This window comes from Gorilla gorilla, chromosome 9 (assembly GCF_029281585.2).
Source record: "Gorilla gorilla gorilla isolate KB3781 chromosome 9, NHGRI_mGorGor1-v2.1_pri, whole genome shotgun sequence".
In the NCBI taxonomy this organism is placed as follows: Eukaryota; Metazoa; Chordata; class Mammalia; order Primates; family Hominidae; genus Gorilla; species Gorilla gorilla.
The window spans coordinates 65,335,099-65,361,320 of NC_073233.2; the positions used below are offsets into that span (position 1 = coordinate 65,335,099).

The following is a 26,222-nucleotide window of genomic DNA, read 5'->3' on the forward strand; positions in this document are numbered from 1 at the left end:
GGGGTTCGAGACCAGCCTGACCAACATGGTGAAACCCCATCTCTACTAAAAATGCAAAAAAAATTTAGTCGAGCGTGGTGGCACATGCTTGTAATCCCAGTTACTTGGGAGGTTGAGGCAGGAGAATTGCTTGAACCCGGGAGGTGGAGGTTGCTGTGAGCCAAGATCACGCCACTGCACTCCAGCCTAGGCAATAAGAGCGAAACTCTGACTCAAAAAAAAAAAAAAAAAAGAGATGCGGGGGGGGGTCTCACTATGTTGCCCAAGCTGGCTTTGAACTTCTGGGCTTAAGTGATCCGTCCACCTTAGTCTCCTGAGTAGCTGGGACTACAGGCTCATGCCACGGCACCTGGTTTAAGAATGGATTTTACTCTTAAGAGCAATGGGAACCAGAGGGGAGGGGTAGTTAAGTAGAGTAATTATTTGATCTTTTTTTTTTTTTTTTTTTTTTTGGGGACAGAGTTTCATTCTTGTTGCCCAGGCTGGAGTGCAATGGCGCAATCTGGCTCAGTGCAACCTCCGCCTCCCAGGTTCAGGCGAGTCTCCTGCCTCAGCCTCCCGAGTAGCTGGGATTACAGGCATGCGCCACCATGCCCGGTTAATTTTGTGTTTTTAGTATAGATGGGGTTTCTCCGTGTAGGTCAGGCTTGTCTCCAACTCCCTACTTCAGGTGATCCGCCCGCCTAGGCCTCCCAAAGTGTGGGATTACAGGCGTGAGCCAGCAGGCCCGGCTGATCTCCTCCCTCCCTTCCCTCTTTCTTTCTTCCTTTCCTTTCTTTTCCTTTCCTTTTTCCTTTCCTTTCCTTTCCTCTTTCCTCTCTCCCTCCTTCCTGCTCTCTCTTTTTCTTCTCTTTCTTTTTTCTTCTCTTTCTTTTCATTCCTTCCCCTTCCTTCCTATTCCTTCCTTTCCTTTCCTTCCCTCACCTCCTCTCCTCTCTCCTCCCCTTCCCTCCCCCTTTCCTTCCCTCCTTCTGAGTTTTGCTATGTTGCCCAGGCTGGAGTGCTGTGGCATGACCTCGGTGCACTGCAACCTCTGCCTCCTGGGTTCAAGTTATTCTCCTGCCTCAGCCTCCTGAGTAGCTGAGTAGCATGCACCACCATGCCTGGCGAATTTTTGTATTTTTAGTAGAGATGGGGTTTTGCCATGTTGGCCAGGCTGGTCTCGAACTCCTGACCTCAAGTGATCCATCCGCCTCGGACTCCCAAAGTGCTGGGATTAGCCTGGCTGATTACTTTAAATTTTGAAAAGATCACTGCTTTGCGGAGAGTGGGTTATAGGGCAAGTGTAAAAGCAAGGACAGTAATTAGGAGAGTTTTGTAAGAGTGCAAATGTGAGAAATGGTGGGGGATGAAATACTAGGGCAGCAGAGGTAGAGCTGGTGAGAGGATATTCTGAAGGCAGGACTTCATAACGGAGTGGTGAGGAAAACGATGGAATCAAGGATGCATCCTGGATTTTTTTTAACAAGACACACTAGGTTAGACATGAGATTGGGAAAACTCAGGGAGTTGTCCCCCTGAGGGACAAGGGAAACTCGAGGTTTTTGGCAGTGTTAAATATGAGCTATTAATTGTCCTTGAGTGGCGGAGGTTGCAGTGAGCTGAGATCGCGTCACTGCACTCCAGCCTGGGTAACAGAGCAAGACTCCATCCCCCAGCACCAGAAAAAATGCAGGAGCGAAGGAGATAGGATCCACAGCACAAAGGGAAGAACTACCCTTTAACACATACAGAGACATTTCACAAGGACAGGAGGAAAGACAGCAGTATTTAAACACAAAGAGGTTGACCAGGAGCAGTGGCTCAGACCTGTAATCCCAGCACTTTGGGAGGTCGAGGCAGGCGGATCACTTGAGCTCAGCAGTTGGAGACTACCCTGGCCAACATGGTGAAACCCTAAAAACACAAAAATTGGGAAATGCATGTTCTAGCTTTCTGTGTGCTTAGGTGCCCATGCTACTGAGGGTCTAAGTCCGGGCAGCCGAAGAGTGTGGTTAGCAAGATGAACAAAGATGCACAGATGAGAGAAGCCATTAACATATTAAAGTAATTTAAAGTTTGGGTGGTCTGGATATCCTACTGTTTTAGCCTAGATTTTACTCTGGATACTTTTCAGAAGTAGCTGGCACTTTAAACCTTATGTTCTATTAAACGTTCTTTCCAAGAAATATCTTGAGTGATCCCAAGGAAAACTGGACAAGTGGAATCTCTGTCTTTCAACTTTGGGATAGTGATTATACCTCTGTTAGTGCTCATCCACTTAACAAAGCTTGGCAATCCAAGCTAGTATCCCAGGGGAGTTTAGTTTGGTTGGATGGTGGAAGACTGATTTTTTTTTTCCATTTAGCACTGTCTAGCCAAGAGACACCACTATTTACAAGTTCTTAGAGAGCTGAAAGGAAAATAAAAATGCCTAATTTGTGGAGGAAATCAGGAAGTCTAAAAATCCAAGAAAAATATTGCAACAGAAAAATGAAAGCTGACTTCATCTTAAAGAAACATGGCTTACAGGTAGAAAATGCCAATATCAGGCCGGGCACTGTGGCTCACGCCGGTAATCCCAGCACTTTGGGAGGCCGAGATGGGAGGATCATTTGAGGTCAGGAGTTCCAGACCAGTGTGGCCAACATGGTGAAACCCCATCTCTACTAAAAATACAAATATTAGCCAGGTGTGGTGGCACATGCCTGTGATCCCAGCTACTCAGGAGGCTGAGGCATGAGAATTGCTTGAACCCGGGAGGAGGTTGCCAAGAGCTGAGATCGCGCTACTGCACTCCAGCCTGGGTGACAGTGTGGGACTCCCTCTCAAAAAGTAAAAAATAAAATATCAATATTGTATCTTCAATAATTTACCTTTCATATGGTCTAAGGAGGTTTTTGTTTTGTTTTGAGACGGAGTCTTGCTCTGTTGCCCAGGCTGGAGTGAGGTTGTGTGATCTCGGCTCACTGCAACCTCTGCCTCCCGGGTTGAAGCAATTCTCCTGCCTCAGCCTCCCGAGTAGCTGGGATTACAGGCTCCCCCGACCATGCCCGACTAATTTTTGTATTTTTAGTAGAGGGAGTTTCACTGTGTTGGCCAGGCTGCTCTTGAGCACCTGACCTCGTGATCCGCCTGCCTTGGCCTCCCAAAGTGCTGGGATTACAGGCGTGAACCACCACGCCAGGCCAGGTCGAAAGAGTTTTAAAAGTATAAAGTCGTTATAAAGAACTCTCAAGTGTGTTGCAATAAATGCTGGATTGACGCTGTTAACAAGAATAAACTAGAACTTATAATATATGCCATGTCAGAGAAGGAACTAGATTCCAGAAAACAGGAGAAGGTAGTTCTCTTTTACCTTACTGCCTAATGCTAGTGTCAGAACCACAGTAAAGCCAGCAACATTTGAGACCAAACCCGAGGACAGTCCTCAGGATTTTACAGGTGAGGGGCCTCGGCTTCAGGGAAGTGGCTTGTGAAACACCTTTTTGAGGGGCCATTATGTAATAGCCAGAGTTGCTTTCCAAAAAAGAAATAGCCTCGAGCTGAATGAGGAGAGAACACGGGGCATTGCTATTGGGTTCACAGCTGTCTTGGGCTAATCAGGGCAAAGTGTAGCACTACGACCTATGCAGAGTTAGCTCGCCAGGGACAGTAGCTATTCTAGAGAACCTTTTGCTTTTAGCTTTGTATTCTAGGATTGGGTGAGGTGAGGGATGCGGGCGCCCATCCCACGTGTGGCAGTGGGAAACTAATGGAATTAAGGGAGTTCACTTCCCGGCTCGCACTCCGGGGGCGGGAGGGTGCTGCCACCGCCTCAGGTCGCGCGCTCCTTAGGCTTCCCTCTCACGGTTAGCGCTACGGCTCCAAGGCTGGCGCCTGCTCTTCTTCATCTCCCTCCCCGGCCCTTGGCAGGAGCCTCGCCCTACATTGGCTCTTCAACTCCAGGCGTCCCCTTCATGTGGGAGACACAGCCCAGACCATTCCATCACCCTGGATTCTGCCCGGACCAGCGACCTCGCCGGACTGAAGATTTCTCCAGCAAGATTGTTTTAAATAAAGTTTTTGCCATCAAAAAAAAAAAAAAAAAAAAAAAAGGAGATGGGAAGGAGAAGAGGGAGGCCTAGTCGCCAAATGGTTGGCCAATCCGCCGCGAAGGGGCTGAAGCAGGAAGCGGCGATAGTCGTCGGTAATTGGCTGCGCTGGAAGCCTGTCTGGACTGTACCACCTCAGTAGGAGAGGAGTTGCTAAATTCGAGAAGGTAGCTGCTTGCTTTTGAGTACTTCTAGTACACACACATAATTCTTTTCTTATTTCCGGGGGTTTTTGCTTGGATTCAGTGGGAATACAACAGGACGCAGGAGAAGGGAAGACTCGCCTGGCCATTTCCTCATTCCTGACTTCTGTGCATTAGGCCAATCCTTGTCTCTTAGTTGTCCCCGCAACCCCACGGCCTTACGTGCGCGCTCTCGTCTTCTCGCGTGCGTACGACGCTGTGTTGCTGCAGCCAATCAGGCCGCGAGGTCGCCGCGGTCGCCAGGGTTCGCGCGCACGCCCCAGATCGGAGTCGGGGTGGGGGCTATGGGTGAATGGGAGAGTGAGCGGGGGTGGGCGCGGCAGCGCGAGCCGCATGAATGAGACAAACGTGCGCCGCGCGAGACGTCGCGCGAGCCCGGACTAGGGAGCCAATGGGAACGCTGGAAGGGTTCGAGACCCGGCACTGAGGGCAACGGCCGCGCGCCGGCTCCGAGACGAGCGACGCCTGGCGGGAGCGCGCGGCAGCGGGGCGGGCGTGGAGCGTGCGGGGGCCGCGCGCTGCTTCTCTGAGGCAGGACGGCACTGCCGGGAGGCGGCGGTGACAACGACGGCGGTGGTGACGGGCACCGGGCTCGGGGGTGAGTGCGGAGGACACCGGTCCCTGCGGAACCGGAAGTGCCGGACCAGCGAGGTGGGAGGGGAGGGTGACCTCTAGGGAAGGGGGACCGAAGACGGGGAGGGGATTAAGGCCCCATTTCTCCTCCGGGCCGGGTCTTCCAACCGCGGCGGGACCCGTGGGCCCTGGAAACGGACGACGAGTAGAGGCCGGGGATCCACGACCGCCAGGGCTCGGAACGGGTTAGAGACGGCCACTCAGCTCGAGACCGCGGTCCCCGGTGCCTGGCGCCCAGCCGCCGCCCCTTCCGCCCCCGGCCCTGCGCCCTCGGGCTCTGCGGTCCCCGCAGCCCGCTCTCTCAACCTCGGTGGGCCTGGCCGCCGTGGATTCCTTCTTTTCGGTTTCAGCGGTCGTCAGCCCTGCCCCAACGGGTGATTCTCTTTGCCCCAGTCCCGTGGTGGGGACCGGGTGCTGTTTCCCTTTTACCGCTCTGCGGTTCGAGTCCCTCGCTCCACTCTGCTGATACTTATTTTGGCTCAAGCTTCATCCTGTTACCTGTTCTCTCTCACCCGTCCGCTTCCTCCTCCTACCGCCACCAACCGAGTGCTCCATGCGTTTAGTACTTTGTACTTTTTAAAGTGGAGCCCGAATGCGTTTGTCAATATTTTACCTATATTTGGGGCAGGCAGGTGGAAAATGTTTTACCCACTTGGCCAAATGAAACACTGAAATAAGAAGTAAGAAAGTTGCTAAAAGTTATGAAGGCAGTTGTAGGATCACATATACGTTATACGCTAGACTATTTTTCTGCCTTGGATTCTTCACTTCCTGGTTAATGCCATCTTGACCAAGTTGATCTAACATTTGCATATCATCCTTCTATCTCAGTAGCCCTCTGTCCTGGATCAAATATCTTCAGAATGCTCATTATCACCCATTGTATAAACAATGTTTACAAAATTATATTGCCATGTATTTTGCTACCTCGGTATATAATGATAACACCCACATTAAACTTCTTGGCTCTTTCTCCCATACCTTGACATGTGAATTATTCCATGGTACCTCCATTACTGTGCATTTAGATTTACTCTATTGTACTGTTACACCGCTTATTTCAACAAAAAATAGTTGTGTTGTCCTTGGTACTGCTGGTATCCACCTATTTAAGGAAATACCTGTATTAAACCTTATTAAAGCCTTCAAACCACATATCCTGTATTGTTTGTTTTACATATACATATTTCCATTTCATAGTTTACTCTGTGCCTCAATATGGCATACATATTACTTCTTTTCTCATTTTTGAGACGGAGTCTGGCTCTGTCGCCCAGGCTGGAGTGCAGTGGCTGCTATCTTGGCTCACTGCAACTTCCACCTCCCGGGTTCAAGCGATTCTCGTGTCTCAGCCTCCCTAGTAGCTGGGATTTCAGGCATGCCCCATCACGCCCTGCTCATTTGTTTGTATTTTTAGTAGAGACAGGGTTTTGATATGTTGGCCAGGCTGGTCTCGAACTCCTGACCTCAAATGATCTGCCCGCCTCGGCCTCCCAAAGTGCTGGGATTACAGGCGTGAGCGCCCCCGTGCCCAGCTGGCATACATATTCTTGTATACTTTTTTGATACTAGTATGGATTCAAACTGTTGACTCTGATGAACCATACTCACCCTTGTGGTTTCATCCTAATATCTGCAGCACATTCTTCTGCTAAGAGTTGGTTCATCTTTATTTATACCCAATAAATTCTTGTTTTTGATTTCCCTTCTACTGTGTAGCCCCCCAAGCATCTCAGATGCTGATCTCTTTTGTGTTCCCAGTATTATACTCCCAAAATTGCATGGCCTTTCATGACTCTGTATTACTATGTCAATATTAGTCCATGTGACTTTTTTTCCTGTGGAAAATATATGAAATAATATATAGTATCTAAATGATATTCTACTCTAGATAAAATTTAAGTAGTATAATTTTCCATCTTTTCTAGTCTTTGGGATTTTGAGGGAAAAGTTTGCTTTAATAGTACATAGTGGCTGGGCAGGGTGTCTCACACCTGTAATCCCAGCACTTTGGGTGAGGAGGCAGATCACCTGGAGGTCAGGAGTTTGAGACCAGCCTGGGCAACATGGTGAAACCCCATCTCTACTAAAAATACAAAATTAGCTGGGTGTGGTGGTGCCCTCCTGTAATCCCAGCTGCTCGGGAGGCTGAGACAGGAGAATTGCTTGAATCCGGGACTCGGAGGTTGCAGTGAGCTGAGATCACACCATGCACTTCAGCCTGGGTGACAGAGGGAAACTGTATTTCAAAAAAAAAAAAAAAAAAAGTACATATTGTCTACAAATCAAGAATTTGCTTTTGTTAACAAAGTTACTGAGGCCTACATTCCAAATGTTAGTTAGGCTTCCATTCCTGTAGGAAACTGAGAGTTAAATAATCATTAAATCAGGGACTAGAGAGGATTTATGTTTTCTAGGACTATAACAGTTTCTTAGAATCTTTTGGCGCTCACTGCATTCTAATACTGCTGTTTCGCCCTCTGAAACCCTAATTTTAAAGAGAGAAATGAATCATAAGGGAAGGCACCTTTGCCTTCCATGCCATAGGTGAGAGAGGAAGTGGTACATTATAGGGCACATTTATATTTTGTTATCTGAATCTTCTGATTTTTTTTTTTTTTTTTGAGACCGAGTCTTGCTCTGTTGCCCAGGCTGGAGTGCAGTGGCTCACTGCAACCTCCGCCTCCTGGGTTCAAGTGATTCTCCTGCCTCAGCCTCCTGAGTAGCTGGGACTACAGGCGCCCGCCTGGCTAATTTTTGTATTTTTAGTAGAGAAGGGAATAAAACTACTTTCTTTTAAAATTCTAACTTAAAATTTTTGGCTTGCAGATTCCAAGTTATCATCTCTGGGCAGGTAGTGGATGAAAAGGTAGAAAGGGTTTGTGTCACCAGAGGGGCATGTGACCTCTTGAGTTCTGAACCTGAGGTGATTCAGTGGAATGTCCTCGGGCATTCTGTAGCCTTCAATTTTAAAGAGTGGGATAAGGGACTGCGTCACCAGATAATGTGAGTAAAGTGCTTTTAGATCACCAGATGAAAAGCGTCTTATAAAATCCCAAGGTGCTGGTGTTAGTTTGTTATTGTCATCAACAGAAATAATTGTTACTTTTAATCATATTGGGGCAGGTGGGGCTCAGTTACCTTAGGCCAATATAGGAATAATAAACTGTTGAATTGGGAAAAAAGGACCAACCCTATGCTATGCTTATTCAGTTTCTCATAGAGGGCATCATGGCTTTCTCTGCAAGAACATTTCTTACCCAGTGTTCTAATGGGTGATTCCAGAAGACCAAAAATTCAGCTTCTACCTCTTCAGGATTGTAACTAAAAAGCATAGAGGAGCAAAAGAAACACACAGAGAAAGAAAATGAGACTTGCTTTCCTAATTTTGAGGTTAATTTTTTTCTTTTTTCACTATAATAATAAACACTCTTCTTGTCCAAAGAGAAATCTTTGTTCTAGGACTGCCCTTCACTGCTGTGCCCTTGTTTGTGATTTTGATATTCTTGGTATTTGTTACTACCATCTATGTCAGGTGAGATGGGCCCCTTACAAGAGCTAGTCCTTTGATGTCCTTTGGCCAGGTGAAGCCATGTTCTGCTTCCAATCTGAACAGAGCAAAGGATTCTCAAGTCAGTTTTCCTCTGAGTTCAGAGTCCTTTCTTACCCACATACATGTAAGTGAAATGGAAAACAGTCTTTCAGAAAGTACTTTTTAACAGCAGCCTGTGGAATTTTAGCCTTGGTGTCTAAGAAATACCCTGAAAGAATTCTCTGATAAAGATACTTGTTTTTCTCCAGGTGAGACACAGTAACCCGGTTGAACTCTACATCTGGAAAGCTGAAGACTGAAGAAAGATAAGAGACATTGACTAGTCTGGAAACAGGGACATCTTTGGAACTTCGTTTTCATCCACAGTAAACTTTTGAAGTGTCATCAATTGGAATTGATTTCTTCATCTTATTCTGCCTGTTGGGAAGAACATGGCTTCAAGGATTTTAAGTTTCCCTTTAGTTTTACATGAACTTTGTAGGAAACAGAGCCCTTAAAGGGCTTGGGAATAACAAGAAGAGATTGAATACAGAGAAGCTTGCCCTGTTTTCCTTGCCCCTTCAAAGAAAAGGATTTATAGCTCAAACTTACAACAGCTGTTGTCCAGCTTTAGCCATCAAGAGAGAAATAAATTAAACCACCATTGCCAGACTACAAGCCCTGGTGAAGTCAGGGTGTGGGAGTGGTGGCGTTGAGAAGACTACCTAAAAGAGACAAAGACTGCAGTAAACAAAGCTCCTCTTTAAAGTTGGAAGGGGCCTCAGGTTCCTTCTTGGACTGAAATAGAAATAGAAACACAGGGCACACCTCTTTTAGGTGCAGCTCACATTTTATGGAACTGTAGTCGTGGAGGTACTATAGTATCTCAGAAGAATTTTTCTTTGCCCAAAGTTTTTTTGCCATACCCTGATATTCTCTCCTTCTTTTGAAGACCTGCCTCCATCCATGAGCTGTATCTTGATCTGTCTGACTGTCCATGTTTTCCGCCTGCAACCATTTGCATGTGTACAGCCTACTGTTTGTCTCCAGTTTTTAAACTGTACAAGTTGTGTTTCTTAATCTTCCCTTCTGCCTTGTTCTGGGGAGGTGGTTATTCATCATTTGGAATCACCTTTCCCCCTCCCATGTGCTTTCCTTCATTTGAGATCTTTTGACCTTTGGCTTTATTTGGGAGGGGGAAGGGTGATAAAGTTTTCTGTTTCCCTGGTTTTCTTTTGTACTCCTCTCTGTTGCTTCCCTCCTCCCATTTTCTTGTCTGTTCTGCCGCTGTGTGGGCCTGGGCTATGCGGCAGGGCAGATTTCCCATCAGAGCTCCAACATGCCCGCAGAGTCTGGAAAGAGATTCAAACCCAGCAAGTATGTCCCGGTCTCTGCAGCCGCCATCTTCCTAGTGGGAGCTACGACACTCTTCTTTGCCTTTACGTGAGTTTTCTCCCAGCAGGGGTGTTTGGGTGGGTGGATACTCCATGGGAAGTGAGGAGATAACGCTTTCTCTTGAGTTTTGCAAAGCCAAGTGACTGGGAGGGCTCAGTGTCTGGTACAGGTAAATCCAAATCCCAGAGACATGTAAGAAAAATGAGAAAAAGCCTGTCCTTTCAGTCGTGTTATCAATTTTACTTAGCTGAATCTTCTACCTACCCTTTCCTCCTGTATTTTGGAATCATAGATGTCTTCATATTTTTCTACCCAGCTCCATCATTAGATGATCCTAAGCTAGGAAGGAAGTGGGAGGAAACCACCAGAGAGGCTTAAAGCAGTTTAAGCAATCAATTCTATGAGAAAGAGAACTAGACTAGACTAAAGGCTTTTTTTTTTTTTTTTTTGGAGACAGCGTCTCTTGCTCTGTCACTCAGGCTGGAGTGCAATGTCGCAGTCTTGGCTCACTGCAACGTCCGCCTCCCGAGTTCAAGCGATTCTCCTGCCTCAGCCTCCTTAGTAGCTAGGATTAAAAGTGCCAACCACCACACCCGGCTAATTTTTTTATTTTCAGTAGAGATGGGGTTTCACCATATTGGCCAGGCTGGTCTCGAACTCCTGACCTCAAGTGATCCATCCACCTTGGCCTCCCAAAGTGCTGGGATTACAGGTGTGAGCCACCGTGCTGGGCCGACTAAAGCCTTTTTAAATGCTAATGGCTTTTTTCCAGGATGTCTGAAACTTAGGTTTGAGATTGTGGAAACTGAGAGTACTGGAAAATTTCAGAATTGATTTATAAGATACACCAATGAGAGAGTTTTGGCTTTTAGTGCTACCCAGATGGTTTTCTTTGTACTCTTAAGAGCAGAAGCCTGGAGACGTGAAGGCCACTGAGAAAGGAAAGGGTAAGTTGTATTTGGGAAGAGAGTCCTAAAAGAGTCCCTTTATTTTAGTTTCTGCCGAGGGAATGACAGTAATTTTCCCATTACTTGGTTCTGTTGGGAAAAGCAGTTGGTATGAAAAAATTTCCCATTTAGTATCTAGGATCTGCATCATTCTCACTTTGATCTTCAGACTTTCTTCATTTACTTGTTATTGGAAGAGACTGAGTGATTTAAACCTTCCCTTTTTCCTCAGTTTTTTTTTTTTTTTAAGCTCTTGACCATCTGGAAGGCATCCTTGCTGTTACCTGTTTATAAATTAACATATACCTGGCTTCTGAGCCTTATACTGTTGAGTCATTGATTTAGCACTCTAGTTGCAGCTCTTGGAATCATTAGAGCATGCTGGATCTTCTGGGAAGTTACTTTGTCATGGTTCAGGCTCAAACCTAGTTGTGAAGTGTTACTCAGAGCAACATGAGGTTGCTGGAAAGAGGAAGAAGTGAATTGAAGTGGTAGGGAATAAAAACACTTGGGCTCATTGAAGTAGAGATTGTTGGGGTGGAGGCAATTATACACAGAAGTTAAATCTGAGGTAGGAGGGAAGGAAAACTCCCCATATTTAGCTTTAGAAGCCAAAAGATATTCTGAAAAATGTGGGTCACATTGTCTAAAGAGTCAGCAAAGTAATACTGATGTATTTCTCTAGTTTTTAAAGAAGGAGAGAAAGAATCACTATCTAAGGCATGAACACCATCCTACTTCTCACCTCCTCTGAAGCAGAGAAGTTGTAGATTTTTTGGCCCCCAGCTCTGAGCTTGAGCATGCCTGCTGGAGTCTCTCAAGGATCTAGAGACAGTGCTGCTTTTCTCTGACTTAATATTTTCTTCATAACCTTTTCCTCTTGCTTAAACTCAACATGTTCAGTGTTCTGTCCTTCTTCATACATTTACTACCAGAAAGAGGGGTGAGTCTTTGGTGTCAGAACTTGTTTTGGTTTTTGCTAATATGGCCAGGAAGTAGAATCAAAATTTTAACCAAGGGACATTTATATTATATCTTAGTATCCTGTAGCAATTTTGGTTCTGGGTCAAGAGGGGTATGTACAAGACCAGTTTGACACCCTTAACTCTGCTCAATTGGGGAGGGTCTATTTTCCTTTAAGAGGCAAAGCCTTTGGAGAAGGAAATTGAGGGGACTAAGTGATTTCTGTCTTTCAAGCTCCCTCTTCTTGAGATGGAGCAAGCAGAATCCTTGTTTTTAATTTGCTAATCTGGAACCATTGAAGTGTTTGACTGGTTATACCAGTTTGCCTACAGAGAGTTGCCCTGACATAGGCATTTTCTCAACTGATAGTTGAAGCTGTTTAACCTACTTTCTCATTCCCTGGTGCCAGTAAAGTAGGAGCCCTCCTTATTCCATGGTCTCTTAGCTCTAGGAAAAAGGATTTTGGAGGACAATATTGACCCTATTTGGAATTATTGCCTCTCATCCAAAGTTAGAAGAACCCTAAGTCATAGCTGGAGTTCCTTCCCCCTGGCGCTAGTTTCCACAGGACCAATTTCTGGGCTCCATCTTTTCCTAAGCATCTCCCCTATTCACCTTGTGGGGGCATAAACACCCTGTTTATCTTACTCTAGCACCTAGCTGGGGTAATTCTGAAATTCTCATCTCCTCTTCTCCATCTGACTAGAGTATTTCCTCTATAAGCATATATTTGGGCTGAGGCACCACTGTTCTTAAAAACTATCCTCATGTATTTTACCTCTTTCGAGGTTCAGTTCCCTGGAGAATCCCCTTTTTAAAACCATACAACCTAAAAAAGAGTTCAGGGTTTCAAATGGAGAGGCAAGAGGAAAACTCTCTGAACTAGCTCCTATGTGGGGCTGTAAATCTGTAACTACTCTATCATCCTCCTATTCTCTTCACTAGGCTACAACTAGCTACATTATTAGAAGCCCCAGGTGAGAATTACTTTGGGATATAGAGGAATGCGAGTAGGAGGGAGAGTCCCTTTCAGGTAACAGACATAATTAGTGGAGGCATGTAGACTTCAACTAGTTAGGAACAATTTAACTTCCATGTTTCTTTGTTAAGTTGGGGAAAGCTATGAGCAGAAATTACTAGTTGAGTTTGCATCAAAGAAATAGTAATCTGCCCCAGAGAATCTTGAACAGAACAGTTCAGGCCTTCCTCCCAGAACTCTAATCCCTCTCATTCCCTGAATTTGTCCAGCACTAAAACTAAGGAATGGTGGGGATCCTGTCTTAATTCTTCTCTGTTTTCACTATTTGGGAGGGAGAGTGTCTGCTGAAGTAACCTTCTACCTCCCAGTTAGTTACTAGACTTCATTTAGGATAACTACTTGGATGCTTATCTATCTTAGTTTAATCTTGTTTTTTGACTGGCAGAGGGGCAGTCCTAGGTAAGTGGGATAAGCACTCTTTGGGGGAGGTCAGGAGATTGATTCTGGTAAAGTCTGTTAACCTTTGTGGACCTAAGTTCTTCCTGTTTATAGTGAGAACGTTGACCTACAGCAGTTTGTTTAAGAAACATGACCCTTTTTCAAATGAAATCTTATATAAAAAAAAACAACATAAAAATTAGGGCTGCTCTGGTTCAAGTGAGGCTGGCATATAGAGGCCCAGCCCCTTGGTATCGCCTCTTTACCCTGTAGGATCCCCTGAGACCTAGTGCTCCTGGTAACACCATTTCGAATCACTTTGAATTGTATCTTGTTTAAAGTCTCATCAAACTGTGAATTAGTCCAGTTAAGGTCTTATTTTATCCATTTCTAAAGCTGGTGGGAGGGGGCAGGATAAGATCTCTGCTTCACGTGATTTTTTTTTTTTTTTTTTTTTGAGACAGAGTCTTGCTCTGTCGCCCAGGCTGGAGTGCAGTGGCGCTATCTTGGCTCGCTGCAAGCTCTGCCTCCTGGGTTCATGCCATTCTCCTGCCTCAGCCTCCCGAGTAGCTGGGACTACAGGCGCCCACCACCACACCCGGCTAATTTTTTGTATTTTTAGTAGAGAAGGGGTTTCACTGTATTAGCCAGGATGGTCGTGATCTCCTGGCCTCGTGATCTGCCTGCCTCAGCCTCCCAAAATGCTGGGATTACAGGCGTGAGCCACCACGCCTGGCCCCTATTTTATCCATTTCTAAAGCTGGTGAGGAGGGGGCAGGATAAGATCTCTGCTTCATGTGATTTTTTTTTTTTTTTTTTTTTTGAGATGGAGTCTTACTCTGTTGCCCAGGCTGGAGTGTGGTGGTGTGATCTCGGCTCACTGCAACCTCTGCCTCCTGGGTTCAAGCGATTCTCCTGCCTCAACCTCCTGAGTAGCTGGAATTACAGGCGCCTGCCACTAAGCCCAGCTAATTTTTGTATTTTTAGTAGAGATGGGGTTTCACCACAATGGCCAGGCTGGCCTCAAACTCCTGACTTCAGGTGATCCACCCACCTCGGCCTCTCAAAGTCCTGGGATTACAGTCGTGAGCCACTGCACCTGGCCAGTTCACGTGATCTTCTAAGGGAAGGATAAAGTCAGAGTTGTATGGAAATCCGTGATGGTCTTTTCAGGCTCTCATCCATGATATAGTTTGCGGCTTTTCAGTTTCTGCCTCAGTCCTCTTCCAACCCTTTTACCCACAGGAAGTTGGCTGACCTCCATGGAGTTCTCTCTGGTCCCCCCTCACCCGTAACTGCAGAGGTATTAGCACCTGATTTGAGTGGGAGCAGCCTTGTGATTTAGCACATTAATGGAGCAGTGGTTGTGCCTTTTCCTTCTCACATTGTTTTCTTATCCAGGAATAAGTGCCCAGGTCCTACGTCTCACATTCAGCTGGTTGAAAGTCTGGGTACCACAAATCAGGTGTTTTCAGAGAAACTGGGTTGCCCACCTGTAAAGGGAGAAATTGTTTTCTCATGGAATCTTGAGGAAAGGATTTCTAAATGAGGATCTGCATGGGCAGGAAGTGGAACATTCATTTCAGCCTTCTCTCATCAACAAGGAACACTAGTCATATGCTCAAGCAATATGCTAGGCATGGGCAGAATGCATAGACCTATTCTTTAGGAGCTTAGTGTTTCTGTTTTAAGTGTCCTTGAATTCCTAGTATTTCAGATAGGGGAAGGTAGAGGTGGAATAATTGATGATGATAATAATGATGGTGATAGTTAATAATGTTTTCTTTTGTCTTCTGTCCACTGAATGCTCAGTATCAAGCCAGCTAGTTTAAAAAGAATTCTAGCACTTTGGGAGGCTGAGACGGGCAGATCAGGAGGTCAGGAGATCGAGACCATCCTGGCTAACATAGTGAAACCCCTTCTCTACTAAAAATACAAAAAAATTAGCCAGGCGTGGTGGCGGGCGCCTGTAGTCCCAGCTACTCGGGAGGCTGAGGCAGGAGAATGGTGTGAACCCGGGAGGTGGAGCTTGCAGTGAGCCGAGATCGCGTCACTGCACTCCAGCCTGGGCGACAGAGAGAAACTCTGTCTCAAAAAAAAAAAAAAAGAATTCTAGCGGCTGGGAGCAGTGGCTCACACCTGTAATCCTAGTACTTTGGGAGGCTGAGGCGGGAGGATCACTGAGCCCAGGAGTTCGAGACCAGCCTGGCCAACATAGTGAGACCTGTCTCTATAAAAAATAAGCAAAGTCAGCTGGTCATGGTGGCATGCACCTGTAGTCCCAGCTACTTGGGAGGGTAAGGCTGAAAGGTTGCTTGAGTCTGGGAGGCAATTTTAGTGAGCCAAGCGTGGGTGACAGAGCGAGACCCTGTCTCAAAAAAAATGAATTCTAATATCTTTTGAATGAAGATCTTTCTCCTTCATTCTCATGTTTGTACTATGTAGCTGAAGTAACAAGGTTGGAGAGTTTCATGTGGATTACCTAAGGCCTTGCATAGAGAAGTATTAATTGAGGCAGGATTAAAATCCAAAGATTCTTGACTCCTACTTTATGTTTCTTTCTAAGAACTTAACCATTTTTTTGTAACAGGATGCATTAGGGAGTGCTCTGAAACAGGGTTTCAGGAGTGCGGATATTGGAATCCATTCTCCCAATTTTATTTATTTTTATTTTTTATTTTATTTTGTATATATATTTTGAGACGGAGTTTGGCTTTTACACCCAGGCTGGCATGTAGTGGCGCGATCTTGGCTCACTGCAACCTCTGCCCCCCGGGTTCAAGTGATTATCTTGCCTCAGCCTCCCGAGTAGCTGGGATTACTGGTGCCCACCACCACGCCCGGATAATTTTTGTATTTTTAGTAGAGACAGAGTTTCACCATGTTGGCCAGGCTGGTCTCGAACTCCTGACCTCAGGTGATCCACTTACCTTGGTGTCCCAGAGTGCTAGGGTTACAGGCGTGAGCCACCATACCTGGCCCCACTCTGCCAATTTTATTTGGTCTTGAAAACAGGAGTGCTGAATGGATGGGCAGAAGAACCCGTTCTACCTGAGATGGTATAGGTCTGGTAGTCCTGTCAATGAGTCAGCCAGCCTTCTGGGCTGTGGCCACTCCCTAGGCTTTTAGAGCTTTATGATTATTGCCATAGTCTAAGGACGAGCCCCAACAACTCCTGTTCTGAGCTCTGGCCTCATCTTCCATCAAAGGCAACAGATTCAGACAGGCTACTTGGAGTGGTCACCTAGGAATCTGGCAAAGTACCATAGCAACGGAAAGCCTCTCCTTAAATCAAGCAGAATTTGGGATATGGCAAGAACAGGCTCTGCTCACACATGCCTCTCCTTGGTGGGGTGTTCCCTTATAGTGCTGATTGGAAGCAATGGTTCTGTGAATCTAGGAGCAAATATTGTCCATGAAGTTGTTATTTGCATCATTTCTAGATTCTGGCACTGTGGGGGCAGACTTTATTTTGGCAACAGATACTGGAATTCCATTCCAGGGTTACACACTTTATCTGGACCAAGTTGATATCCAGAAGGTTGTAGGGTAAAGTTCATCATCCAGGGATAGGTTGGCAGGATCCCCAAGAAATTGAGTTGCTTTGCTTAAAAATGAAACTGGCTGGGCATGGTGGCTCATGTCTGTAATCCCAGCACTTTGGGAGGCTGAGGCGGGCAAATCGCTTTGAGCTCAGGAGTTGAGTCCAGCCTGGGCAACATGGTGAAACCCTGTCTCTACAAAAAATTAGCCAGGCGTGGTGGTGTGCATCTGTAGTCCCAGCTACCCAGGAGGCTGGGGTGGGAGGATCACTGGAGCTCAGGAGTTTGAGGCTGCAGTGAGCTGTGATCTTGCCACTACACTCCAGCCTGGGCAACATGGTGAAACCCTGTCTCTACAAAAAATTAGTCGGGCGTGGTGGTGTGCATCTGTAGTCCCAGCTACCCAGGAGGCTGGGGTGGGATGATCACTGGAGCTCAGAAGTTTGAGGCTGCAGTGAACTGTGATCTTGTCACTATACTCCAGCCTGGGCAAGAGAGCGAGACCCTGTCTCAAAAAACAAAACTGAAGAAAGAGTCGGGTCAGAAAGATTGACATGGGCTTGCAAGAGGTTTCATATCTTGTTCTTACTCTCATTAGTTTCTCTCAGAGATGGAAACTAAGGTGAATATTTCTTTCAGAAGCTCAAGAGGCCACAGTGGCCAGTTGTAGGAATGAGACTTTTAAATCATGGGCACCTCAGTGTTCTAAGGATTTAATTTCTTTTTCCCTTCTAATTATCTTCCCAGGCTGTAGGAGTCAAGTGAGTCACCCTTTCTCTTCTTCCTCAGGCGGAAATTGAAGTGACAACTTAGTACTAGGGAGGGGCTCTGACCTGGATGACTGGTTTTCAGTTTCCCTCCCTCTTAAGGAACCTAGGAGGTCAGGCTTTGGGGTGATGCGGTGCAGGAACTCTTCTTTTTGCTTATATTCCACTCCAAACCCTGCCAATGTATGGAGACATCTTTTCTGAACCAAGGAACTCATAGAGGAAGAAGCTTCCATGGGGGGCTTTCTTTGAGGATAGTATAGAACTATGACTGAAGGTCTGTTTAGTCCCTAAAATTGATGCCCTCGCTCCAGCTTCATTATTTTGTCTTCTAATTGTGTACTGACATATCAAGCGAATCAAACAGCTAATTGATATTTACTATCTAAAAAGCCTGGCATATAATAAATACTAAAAACTTTTCAAAATGAATGGCTGAATGGAATTTGAATAAATAGATGGTGGTGGTAAAGATTTGTGAGATGCTTTGTGACAGTTTTGTCTCTTATCTTGATTTGCTTGTATCTCGTTAAGGATCTGAGTTCCTCCAAACTGCTCTGAGTCAGTCTCAGGGCTGTGCTTTTTGTTTTGGTGGGTGCAGATATCTTTTCTTCACAGAATCCCAGACTGCTGTGGTTTAATTCTCTGGAATCATATGCTGTCTTGTTCTCCTGTCCTCTTCTTCCTTTCCTTCAGTGAGTTCTTCCTTTGCTTTGACTGGTTCAGATAAAGGGGACAAGGACAGATGCTGTCCTCATTCTGGAGATTAAGTTCTCAGCCGCAAAGTAGATTAGAGTATTTATCCACTGTCTTGGTAGTGGGAAGTTCTCCCTGAGCTGAGACGAGAGTGTTTGATACTACTGACAAAAAAGCAGCACATCAGGTTCTTCCAAAACTTCCAGCTCCCAGGAAATCAGCAGAGAAAGGAAGAGCTCTTGAAGCATTCCTACGTAGATTCAAATCCTGAAAGAAACTGAGTTTAATTCTGGACTAGAGAATTGTTTTTTTGATCAAGAAAAGTTACCTTAAAGCATGTCTCTTGAGTTAACTGCTGTGGAATACTGGGTATGTTTGGGTAGTTTCTTTTTCCTACAAAATTGAGGACTTCTTTGGTCTGATAGTCTCTATCCTCCCCCATTCCTGCTTCATTTTTAGACATCAAAGGGTTTACTTCTGTGTCTTGATATCCATTCTCATCTGTGTGTTTTAAAAGAATTTCCCAACCTTAGGAACCGGCCTCTAGTTGAGTAAACTCTCAGGCATATCCAGTGCAATGAAGATACTTTAGGCACTTATGTGGTTCAGTCTCCTGGCAAGGAGGAGGGTGGGGCTAGAAAGGTAGGTGGTATCCCATGCTTTGGGCCAATGTGCAGGTCAGTGGGACATGGCTGGGATCCAGAAACCTCAGGCTGCTCCAGAGAAGCGAGTGTAGCTGATATCATAGTCAGTACCTGGTTCTCATGTCTGGTTAGAAAGGAGATAAGGACAGATCTCAAAACACGTGGCAAGATCCACAGGGTAGGAATGAATCTGAAGCACAAAGACCTTAGTGCAAGGGGTTAAGATGGGAGAGATTCTGACTCTTGTACGTTTATCTAAAGTGAGCAGTTCCCATAGGAAACTAGACTCACTTAGTGGGAAAGATAAAGATAATAATTTGGGATGGCAAAGGTAAACCACACAAGATTTATCTATAGGTAAGGGGCTAAGTCTTTACAGATTTTTGTATGTATGGTTCGTGTCCAAAATATTAGAGGCAACCCCTCATTTTCTTTATTGTCTGTGCAGGTGTCCAGGACTAAGCCTGTATGTGTCACCTGCAGTGCCCATCTACAATGCAATTATGTTTCTCTTTGTGTTGGCCAACTTCAGCATGGCCACCTTCATGGACCCAGGGATTTTCCCTCGAGGTAAGATCTGCTTCTCTCTTAGAAGCACCTTACACTGCCTTTGAAAAATAATGATTTGGCCATACGCAGTTGATCTTGGGCCTTAAGAGTCCTGGGATTTTGGGATATGAAAAATAATGATTTGGGCATACGCAGTTGATCTTGGGCCTTAAAGTCCGGGGATTTGGGGATACTTTTATCATTTTCTGATGATGAAAATCAGGTCAGGGTCTTTAGGAATATATGTCATAACTTCTAGTCCTATGATTCACTTTGGGTCAAATCTTTGAGTTTTAGTGATTTGTTCAGCAGAAATTTATTTAAAGCATATGGGTTGGATGCTATTTTTAGGTACAGTAATACCCACAGTGAATTAAGACAGTTATAACAGTGTGATGCAGACTATAATGGAGGCAAGAGCAAGGTTCTGTGAGAATACAAAAAATTGAGAACAAAGAAATATGAGAACATATTTTGCCCAAATAAATTGGGGAAATGCTGCTGAAAATAGGTGGGAAAGACTTTACCAAGTAGAATATAGGAGGGAAGTGCATTTTTAGGCAGAGAAAACAGCACATGCAGAAGCTTGTAGCCATGAAGTGGCAAACTTAGTGGGGCTAGAGGATGTTATGCATGGTGTGACCAGAGGGATGGGAGGTAAACCCAGAGCCAAATTGTCAAGGACTTTGCATACTAAGTTAAATAGATCATACATTTTCCTTTGGATAGGAAGAGGTCTTTAATTGGAGGACTCAACATCAGAATTCCTTTTAGAAAAATAATTCTTGTAAGAATTACAGCTACCTTTTGGGAGGCTGTGGAAATAAACCAGATGAGAACTTGAATTCAAGGCTGGATTTACAGATTTTTTAGTAGTAGACTCAATAATTTTTCATGACTTTTCATGATTTTATTGGGCAAGAGAGAGAAAGTGGAGGAATTATCTAGAGTAGTTTCAAGGTTCATAACTGGGAGATAAGTTGGATACTGATTTTTATAAACCTGAATATGAGATACAAGAATGTCAAACGGGTTTGGAGGGAAGACAGAGAATAAATACTCTTAGACATGTTGAATTTGATATACTTGAATCAGCCAGGTAGAGTTACCCAGTGGGCAATTGAATAGTCAGTGTTGAAGACCTTGATTTAATAATCTTCATCCATGTGGTATTTGAAACAACAGGAGTAAGATTGTCCAGAGAAAATACTGTGAGATTATGAAAGAACTGAGGTTAGACCTGATCAGCACTGACATTTTTGTAACGATCAGAGGAGGAGGAAGAGCCATGAAGAAGGATTGAGTAAGAAGAGTTAGTAGGAGGAGAAATAGAACAAAGTGGGAACTAAGGAAAATTCATCAAGTAGCCGATGGTTGGCAGTATTAGAAATTAGAGAGCTCCAATAGTATGGAAACTCAAATTTCCCATTTTTTTTGGTAACTAATAATTAATTTTTTTTTTTTTTTTTTTTGAGACAGGGTCTCACTCTGTTGCCCAGGCTGGAGTGCAGTGGCGCAATCACGGCTCACTGCAGCCTTGACCACCCTGGCTCAGGTGATCTCCCACCTCAGCCTCCAGAATTGCTGGGACTACAGGCGCGGGCCACCACACCCAGCTAATTTTTCTATACCTATTCTTGGTAGAGATGGGGTTTCCATATTGGCCAGGCTGGTATCGAACTCCTGACCTTGTGATTCGCCTACCTCAGCTTCCCAATGTGCTGGGATTGTAGGCGTGAGCCACCGCGCCTGGCCCAAAATTACTCTTTTAAGAAGTAAGCTGGCTGGGCACAGTGGTTCATGCCTGTAATCCCAGCACTTTGGGAGGCTGAGGTGGGCAGATCACCCGAGGTCGGGAGTTTGAGACCAGCCTGACCAACATGGAGAAAACCCATCTCTACTAAAAATACAAAAAATCAGCCGGGTGTGGTGGCACATGCCTGTAATCCCAGCTACTCGGGAGGGTGAGGCAGGATAATTGCTACGGGAGGAGAGAGTTTTTTAGGATACAGAATTTAGCTTGTTTGTAGCGTGCGGAGATGGAACCAGAGGAGAGAGAAGCTGAGGTTGAAGAAAGGTGATAATTGAAATTGGACTTTTAGAGGAAGGAGATGCTTTCCAGTACATTTCTGAAGGTTATGCTTGCAGAAGAAGTAGGCTCTTTCTGGAATAGGAGGGGAGAGAACCATCATCAATGGACTAAAAGGTAGAAAGAAAATAAGTTGACAAAGGTTGTCACTGATGACATGTAGTTTTCCTCTCCAATGTGAGGTTATTTTGCAAGAGCGAGACAGGTAGTTTCGGGCTGGCAACTCTGGTGAGATGAAGTTTTTCTGAAATTCACTGTAGGCTTGGCGTGGTGGCTCACATCTTAATTCCAGCACTTTGGGAGGCCAAGGTGGGCAGATCACCTGAGGTCAGGAGTTCAAGACCAGCCTGGTCAACATGGTAAAACCCTGTCTTTACTGAAAAATACAAAAATTAGCCCGACATGGTGGTGGGTGCCTATGATCCCAGCTACTTGGGAGGCTGAGGCAGGAGAATCGCTTGAGTGGGGGAGGCAGAGTTTGCAGTGAGCCGAGATTGTGCCATTGCACTCCAGCCTGGGCAACAGCAAGACTCTGTCTCAAAAAGCAAGAAAAAAAGAACTTCATTGTGCTCCCAAAGCCTACATCATTGTGCTTCGTTTGTGACTTCCCTTCAAAGATTGGGTGAGGGAAAAGAACTTTGTGTCCCTAAAGCCAAGAAAGGCTATTTTAATGAGCCTTTAATGTTCATTCATCAAATATTTATTGATGTAATATGGAAGGCACTATGATGGTCATTTGGGGTTTTTAAGAAGGTCATTGCTGGCCGGGCATGGTGGCTTACGCCTGTAATCCCAGCACTTTGGGAGGCCAGGGCGGATCACTTGAGGTCAGGAGTTCGAGACCAGCCTGGCCAACATGGCGAAACCCCGTCTCTACTAAAAATATAAAAATTAGCCAGGCATGGTGGTGCACGTGCCTATAACCCCAGCTCCTTGGAAGGCTGAGACAGGAGAATTGCTTGAACCTGGGAGGTGGAGGTTGTGATGAGCCGAGATTGCCCCATTGCACTCTAGCCTGGGCGATAAGAGCAAAACTCCATCTGAAGAAAAGTAAGTAAAAAATAAAAAGGTCATTCCTTTCAAATAGCTCAGACTAGAAAGGAAGATAGGAAGACACCTCTATAAACAAATACACCGTGGGCCGGGTGCGGTGACTCACGCCTGTAACCCCAACTCTTTGGGAGGCCCAGGTGAGTGGATCACCTGAGGTTGGGAGTTCGAGACAAGCCTGACCAGCATGGAGAAACCCTGTCTCTACTGAAAATACAAAATTAGCCGGGCGTGGTGGTGCATGCCTGTAATCCCAGCTACTCGGGAGGCTGAGGCAGGAGAATCCCTTGAACCCGGGAGGTGGAGGTTACTGTGAGCTGAGATTGCGCCACTGCATTCCAGCGACAGTGTGAGACTATGTCTCAAAACAAACAAACAAAAAACAAATACATTGTGTAAGAGTAATCAAAGAGATCACTTCTGGTAGATGATGATGTAGAAGGATCAGACATTTCAAAATAAGGAGCATTGCAACTGGGCATGCTGGTGCCCACCTGTGGTTCCAGCTACTTAGGAGGCTGAGGTTGGAGGATCAGTTGAGCCCAGGAGTTCAGGGCTGCAGTGAGCTGTGGTCGCAGCACAGCACTCCAGCCTGGGTGATAGAGCAAAACTCTCTTAAAAGAAAAATAGCATTTGAATTTTTTCCCTTTAAAAGAAAAAAATCTTTTTTTTTGAGACAGAATCTCACTCTCTGTTGCCCAGGCTGGAGTGCAGTGGCTCCATCTCGGCTCACTGCAACCTCTGCCTTTCGGGTTCAAGCAATTATTCTCCCTCAGCCTCCCGAGTCGCTGGAATTACAGGAGCGTGCCACCGTGCCTGGCTAATTTTTGTATTTTTAGTAGAGATGGGGTCTCACCATGTTGGCCAAGCTACTCTGGAACTCCTGACCTCAAATGATCCACCAGCCTCAGCCTCCCAGAGTGCTGGGATTACAGGCATGAGCCACTGTGCCTGACCAAAAGAAAAAATCTTTTATTTAAAGATTTCAATAAGTAGTGCACATTCATTATGTACGAAGTACAAAAAAGGCAAAACATTACCTATAATTTCACAGACCAGAGCTAACTACTGTTATATTGTGGTATATATCCTTGCAATATTTTGAAGACTTAAAAAATATATGTGTATATTTATGTATACCATGTATCTGTAGTATATATTTGTGTGTTTGTGTGTGTGTGTTTTTTTTTTTTTTTTCCAGACAGTGTCTTACTCTGTCACCAAGGCTGGAGTGCAGTGGCATGATCTTGGCTTACTGCAACCTCTGCCTCCCAGATTCAAGCCATTCTCCTGCCTCAGCCTCCCAAGTAGCTGGGATTACAGGCGTGTGCCACCACCCCTGGTTAATTTTTATATTTTTTATAGAGATGGGGTTTCGCCATTTTGGCCAGGCTGGTCTTGAACTCCTGGCCTCAAGTGATCTGCCCTCCTTGGCCTCCCAAAGTGCTGGGATTACAGGCATGAGCCACCGTACCCGGCTGTACAGTTCTTTACCTAGCATTTCTTGTGATGTAAATATGAAAAAATGCTATGTAAAGAAATCAGTAAAATTTGAAAACTTAATTTTTAATTCCACACTATCATCTATTTAATTTTTCCTTCCCACATTTTTTTTTCTAGGTTAATAATAAAAATTGCTCTGGGTGCGGTGGCCCATGCTTGTAATCTTAATACTTTGGGTAGCTGAGGCGGGTGGATTGCCTGAGCTCAGGAGTTTGAGACCAGCCTGGGGAACATGGTAAAACCCCGTCTCTACTAAAAATACAAAAAATTAGCTGCCGAAGTGGCGTGCGCCTGTAATCCCAGCTATTTGGGAGGCTGAGACAGAAGTATCACTTGAACCCGGGAGGCGGAGGTTGCAGTGAGCCAAGATCACGCCCTTGCACTCCAGCTTGGATAACAGAGCAAGACTCCGTCTCAAGAAAAAAAAAAAAATTGCTAACTGTATATGAGAAGGCAAATAATGTCTTTTAAGTTTTGAAATGGGATGGTGGGTTTCTGATAGCTGAAAATTGAGAGAAAGGGCATTTATGCTCGTGCCAACAAATAATACTGAAATACGTATATGTAGAGAAAATTCATAGAGTAGGGGAAGACATTTTGGGAAAGGATTTTTTTTTTTTTTTTTTTTTAAGATGAAGATGAAGTCTTGCTGTGTTGCCCAGGCTTGAGTGCAGTGGCGTGATCTCAGCTCACTGCAAACTCCGCTTCCCGGGTTCAAGTGATTCTCTTGCCTCAGCCTCCTGAGTAGCTGGGACTACAGGTGCATGCCACCACACCAGGCTAATTTTTGTGTTTTTAGTAGAGACGAGGTTTCACCATGTTGGCCGTGCTGGTTTTGAACTCCTGAGCTCAGGCAATCCGCCCTTCTCGGCCTCCCAAAGTGTTGGGATTACAGGCATGAGCCACCATGGTTGGCTGGGCAAAGGATTCGTGCCTGGAAAAAAAGGTTGATGTTAGTTCCTCTCTTGGATTGCTATAGTTCACTCATATAAATGTAGATACTGAACTCTTATGCAAACTCATTATGTATGTGCTTTGATATGTAAACTATTTCTTTAAAATATATTGATACAGTTAAACCAAATAACACCAGCAGATGCATACGAGAGCTACCTCTTGAGTCATTTTATCTCGAACCTCACTTCCCAATGCAGAATAAATTGCTTCCTCATCCATGTTCCCATAGCGTTGTATAAAGACCTGACCTCACAGTCTTGTAGTTCCTAGTCTCACTCATTAGACTGTGAATTCCTCAAAGGCAGAAGCTATATTTTAAACATCATTGGATCCCTAGCACTTACTACAGTTCTGGCATAGTTGTTTTTAATTGACTTTTCCTCTCTACAGCTGAGGAGGATGAGGACAAGGAAGATGATTTCCGAGCTCCCCTTTACAAAACAGTGGAGATCAAGGGCATCCAGGTGCGCATGAAATGGTGTGCCACCTGCCGCTTCTACCGTCCCCCTCGATGTTCCCACTGCAGTGTCTGTGACAACTGTGTGGAGGTAAGCACCCTGGGTGGGGTAAGACCTCATGCTTAACCTTCATTGTCTTCATCCTAACCATATAATAGATTCTTAGCTTTGGATGTGGTATAGTCCTGTCTAACTACGTTGGCCACATGGTCCAGCTCTGTCAAATGGTGTTAATAATGACATGGCATGAGAGGCAGAGCATAAATATTATTGCAGGAGGGAAGCTTTAACTCAATATGGGCATAGGCTTTCTTTTTTATTTATTTTTACTTTTTGTAGTGATGAGGTCTCACTGTGTTGCTTGGACTGTCTCAGATTCCTGGCTTCAAGTGATCCTCATGCCCTGGCCTCCCAGAGTGCTGAGTGCTGGGATTACAGGCATGAGCCATTGCACCAGCAGGGTGTAGGCTTTCTTGACACCAAGATTTATAGTTCTAGCCTTCTATCTATTGGCTCAGTTTTGGTTATTTATCCTGGCTTTGCATTTTCTCTTCCAGAAAATCATGCTGTTGTGTTTCAATTTGTTGTAGTTCTTTTCCTGCCTGTCCTTCTGCATTCCTTGTCCTTTTTCCATTCCATTTTCACTTAGCTATAAGCAGTTACCTGCCAAATCTTCCTTCCAGTCCTCTTTTCTTATGAATCTTGATGTTTCTGCAAAACCTCTGACATTCGTCACTTTTAGAGTTCCTTGGTCACATAGGATAAATGTTGAGAGCTGGCCTTGGTCTTTATATATATATATAT

At 45.1% G+C, this 26,222-nt stretch overlaps 1 protein-coding gene across 4 annotated transcripts in view; it reads left to right on the forward strand.

The window, feature by feature from the left end:
• Positions 1 to 4,504: 4,504 nt before the first annotated feature.
• The window catches only part of ZDHHC5 (zDHHC palmitoyltransferase 5), a 33,528-nt gene continuing 11,810 nt past the window's right edge, over positions 4,505 to 26,222 (forward strand). Inside the window, exons 1-4 of one of the 4 annotated variants that reach the window (XM_004051200.5) lie at positions 4,505 to 4,874; positions 8,711 to 9,884; positions 19,261 to 19,382; positions 25,351 to 25,508. In XM_004051200.5, the coding sequence (XP_004051248.1) occupies positions 9,781 to 9,884; positions 19,261 to 19,382; positions 25,351 to 25,508 (384 nt within the window). In that variant the 5' untranslated portion in view covers positions 4,505 to 4,874; positions 8,711 to 9,780. Of the gene's footprint in view, positions 4,928 to 8,127; positions 8,303 to 8,710; positions 9,885 to 19,260; positions 19,383 to 25,350; positions 25,509 to 26,222 lie in introns of those variants that run through there. The other 3 variants (XM_019036314.4, XM_063711226.1, XM_063711227.1) reach the window with 3 other exon arrangements.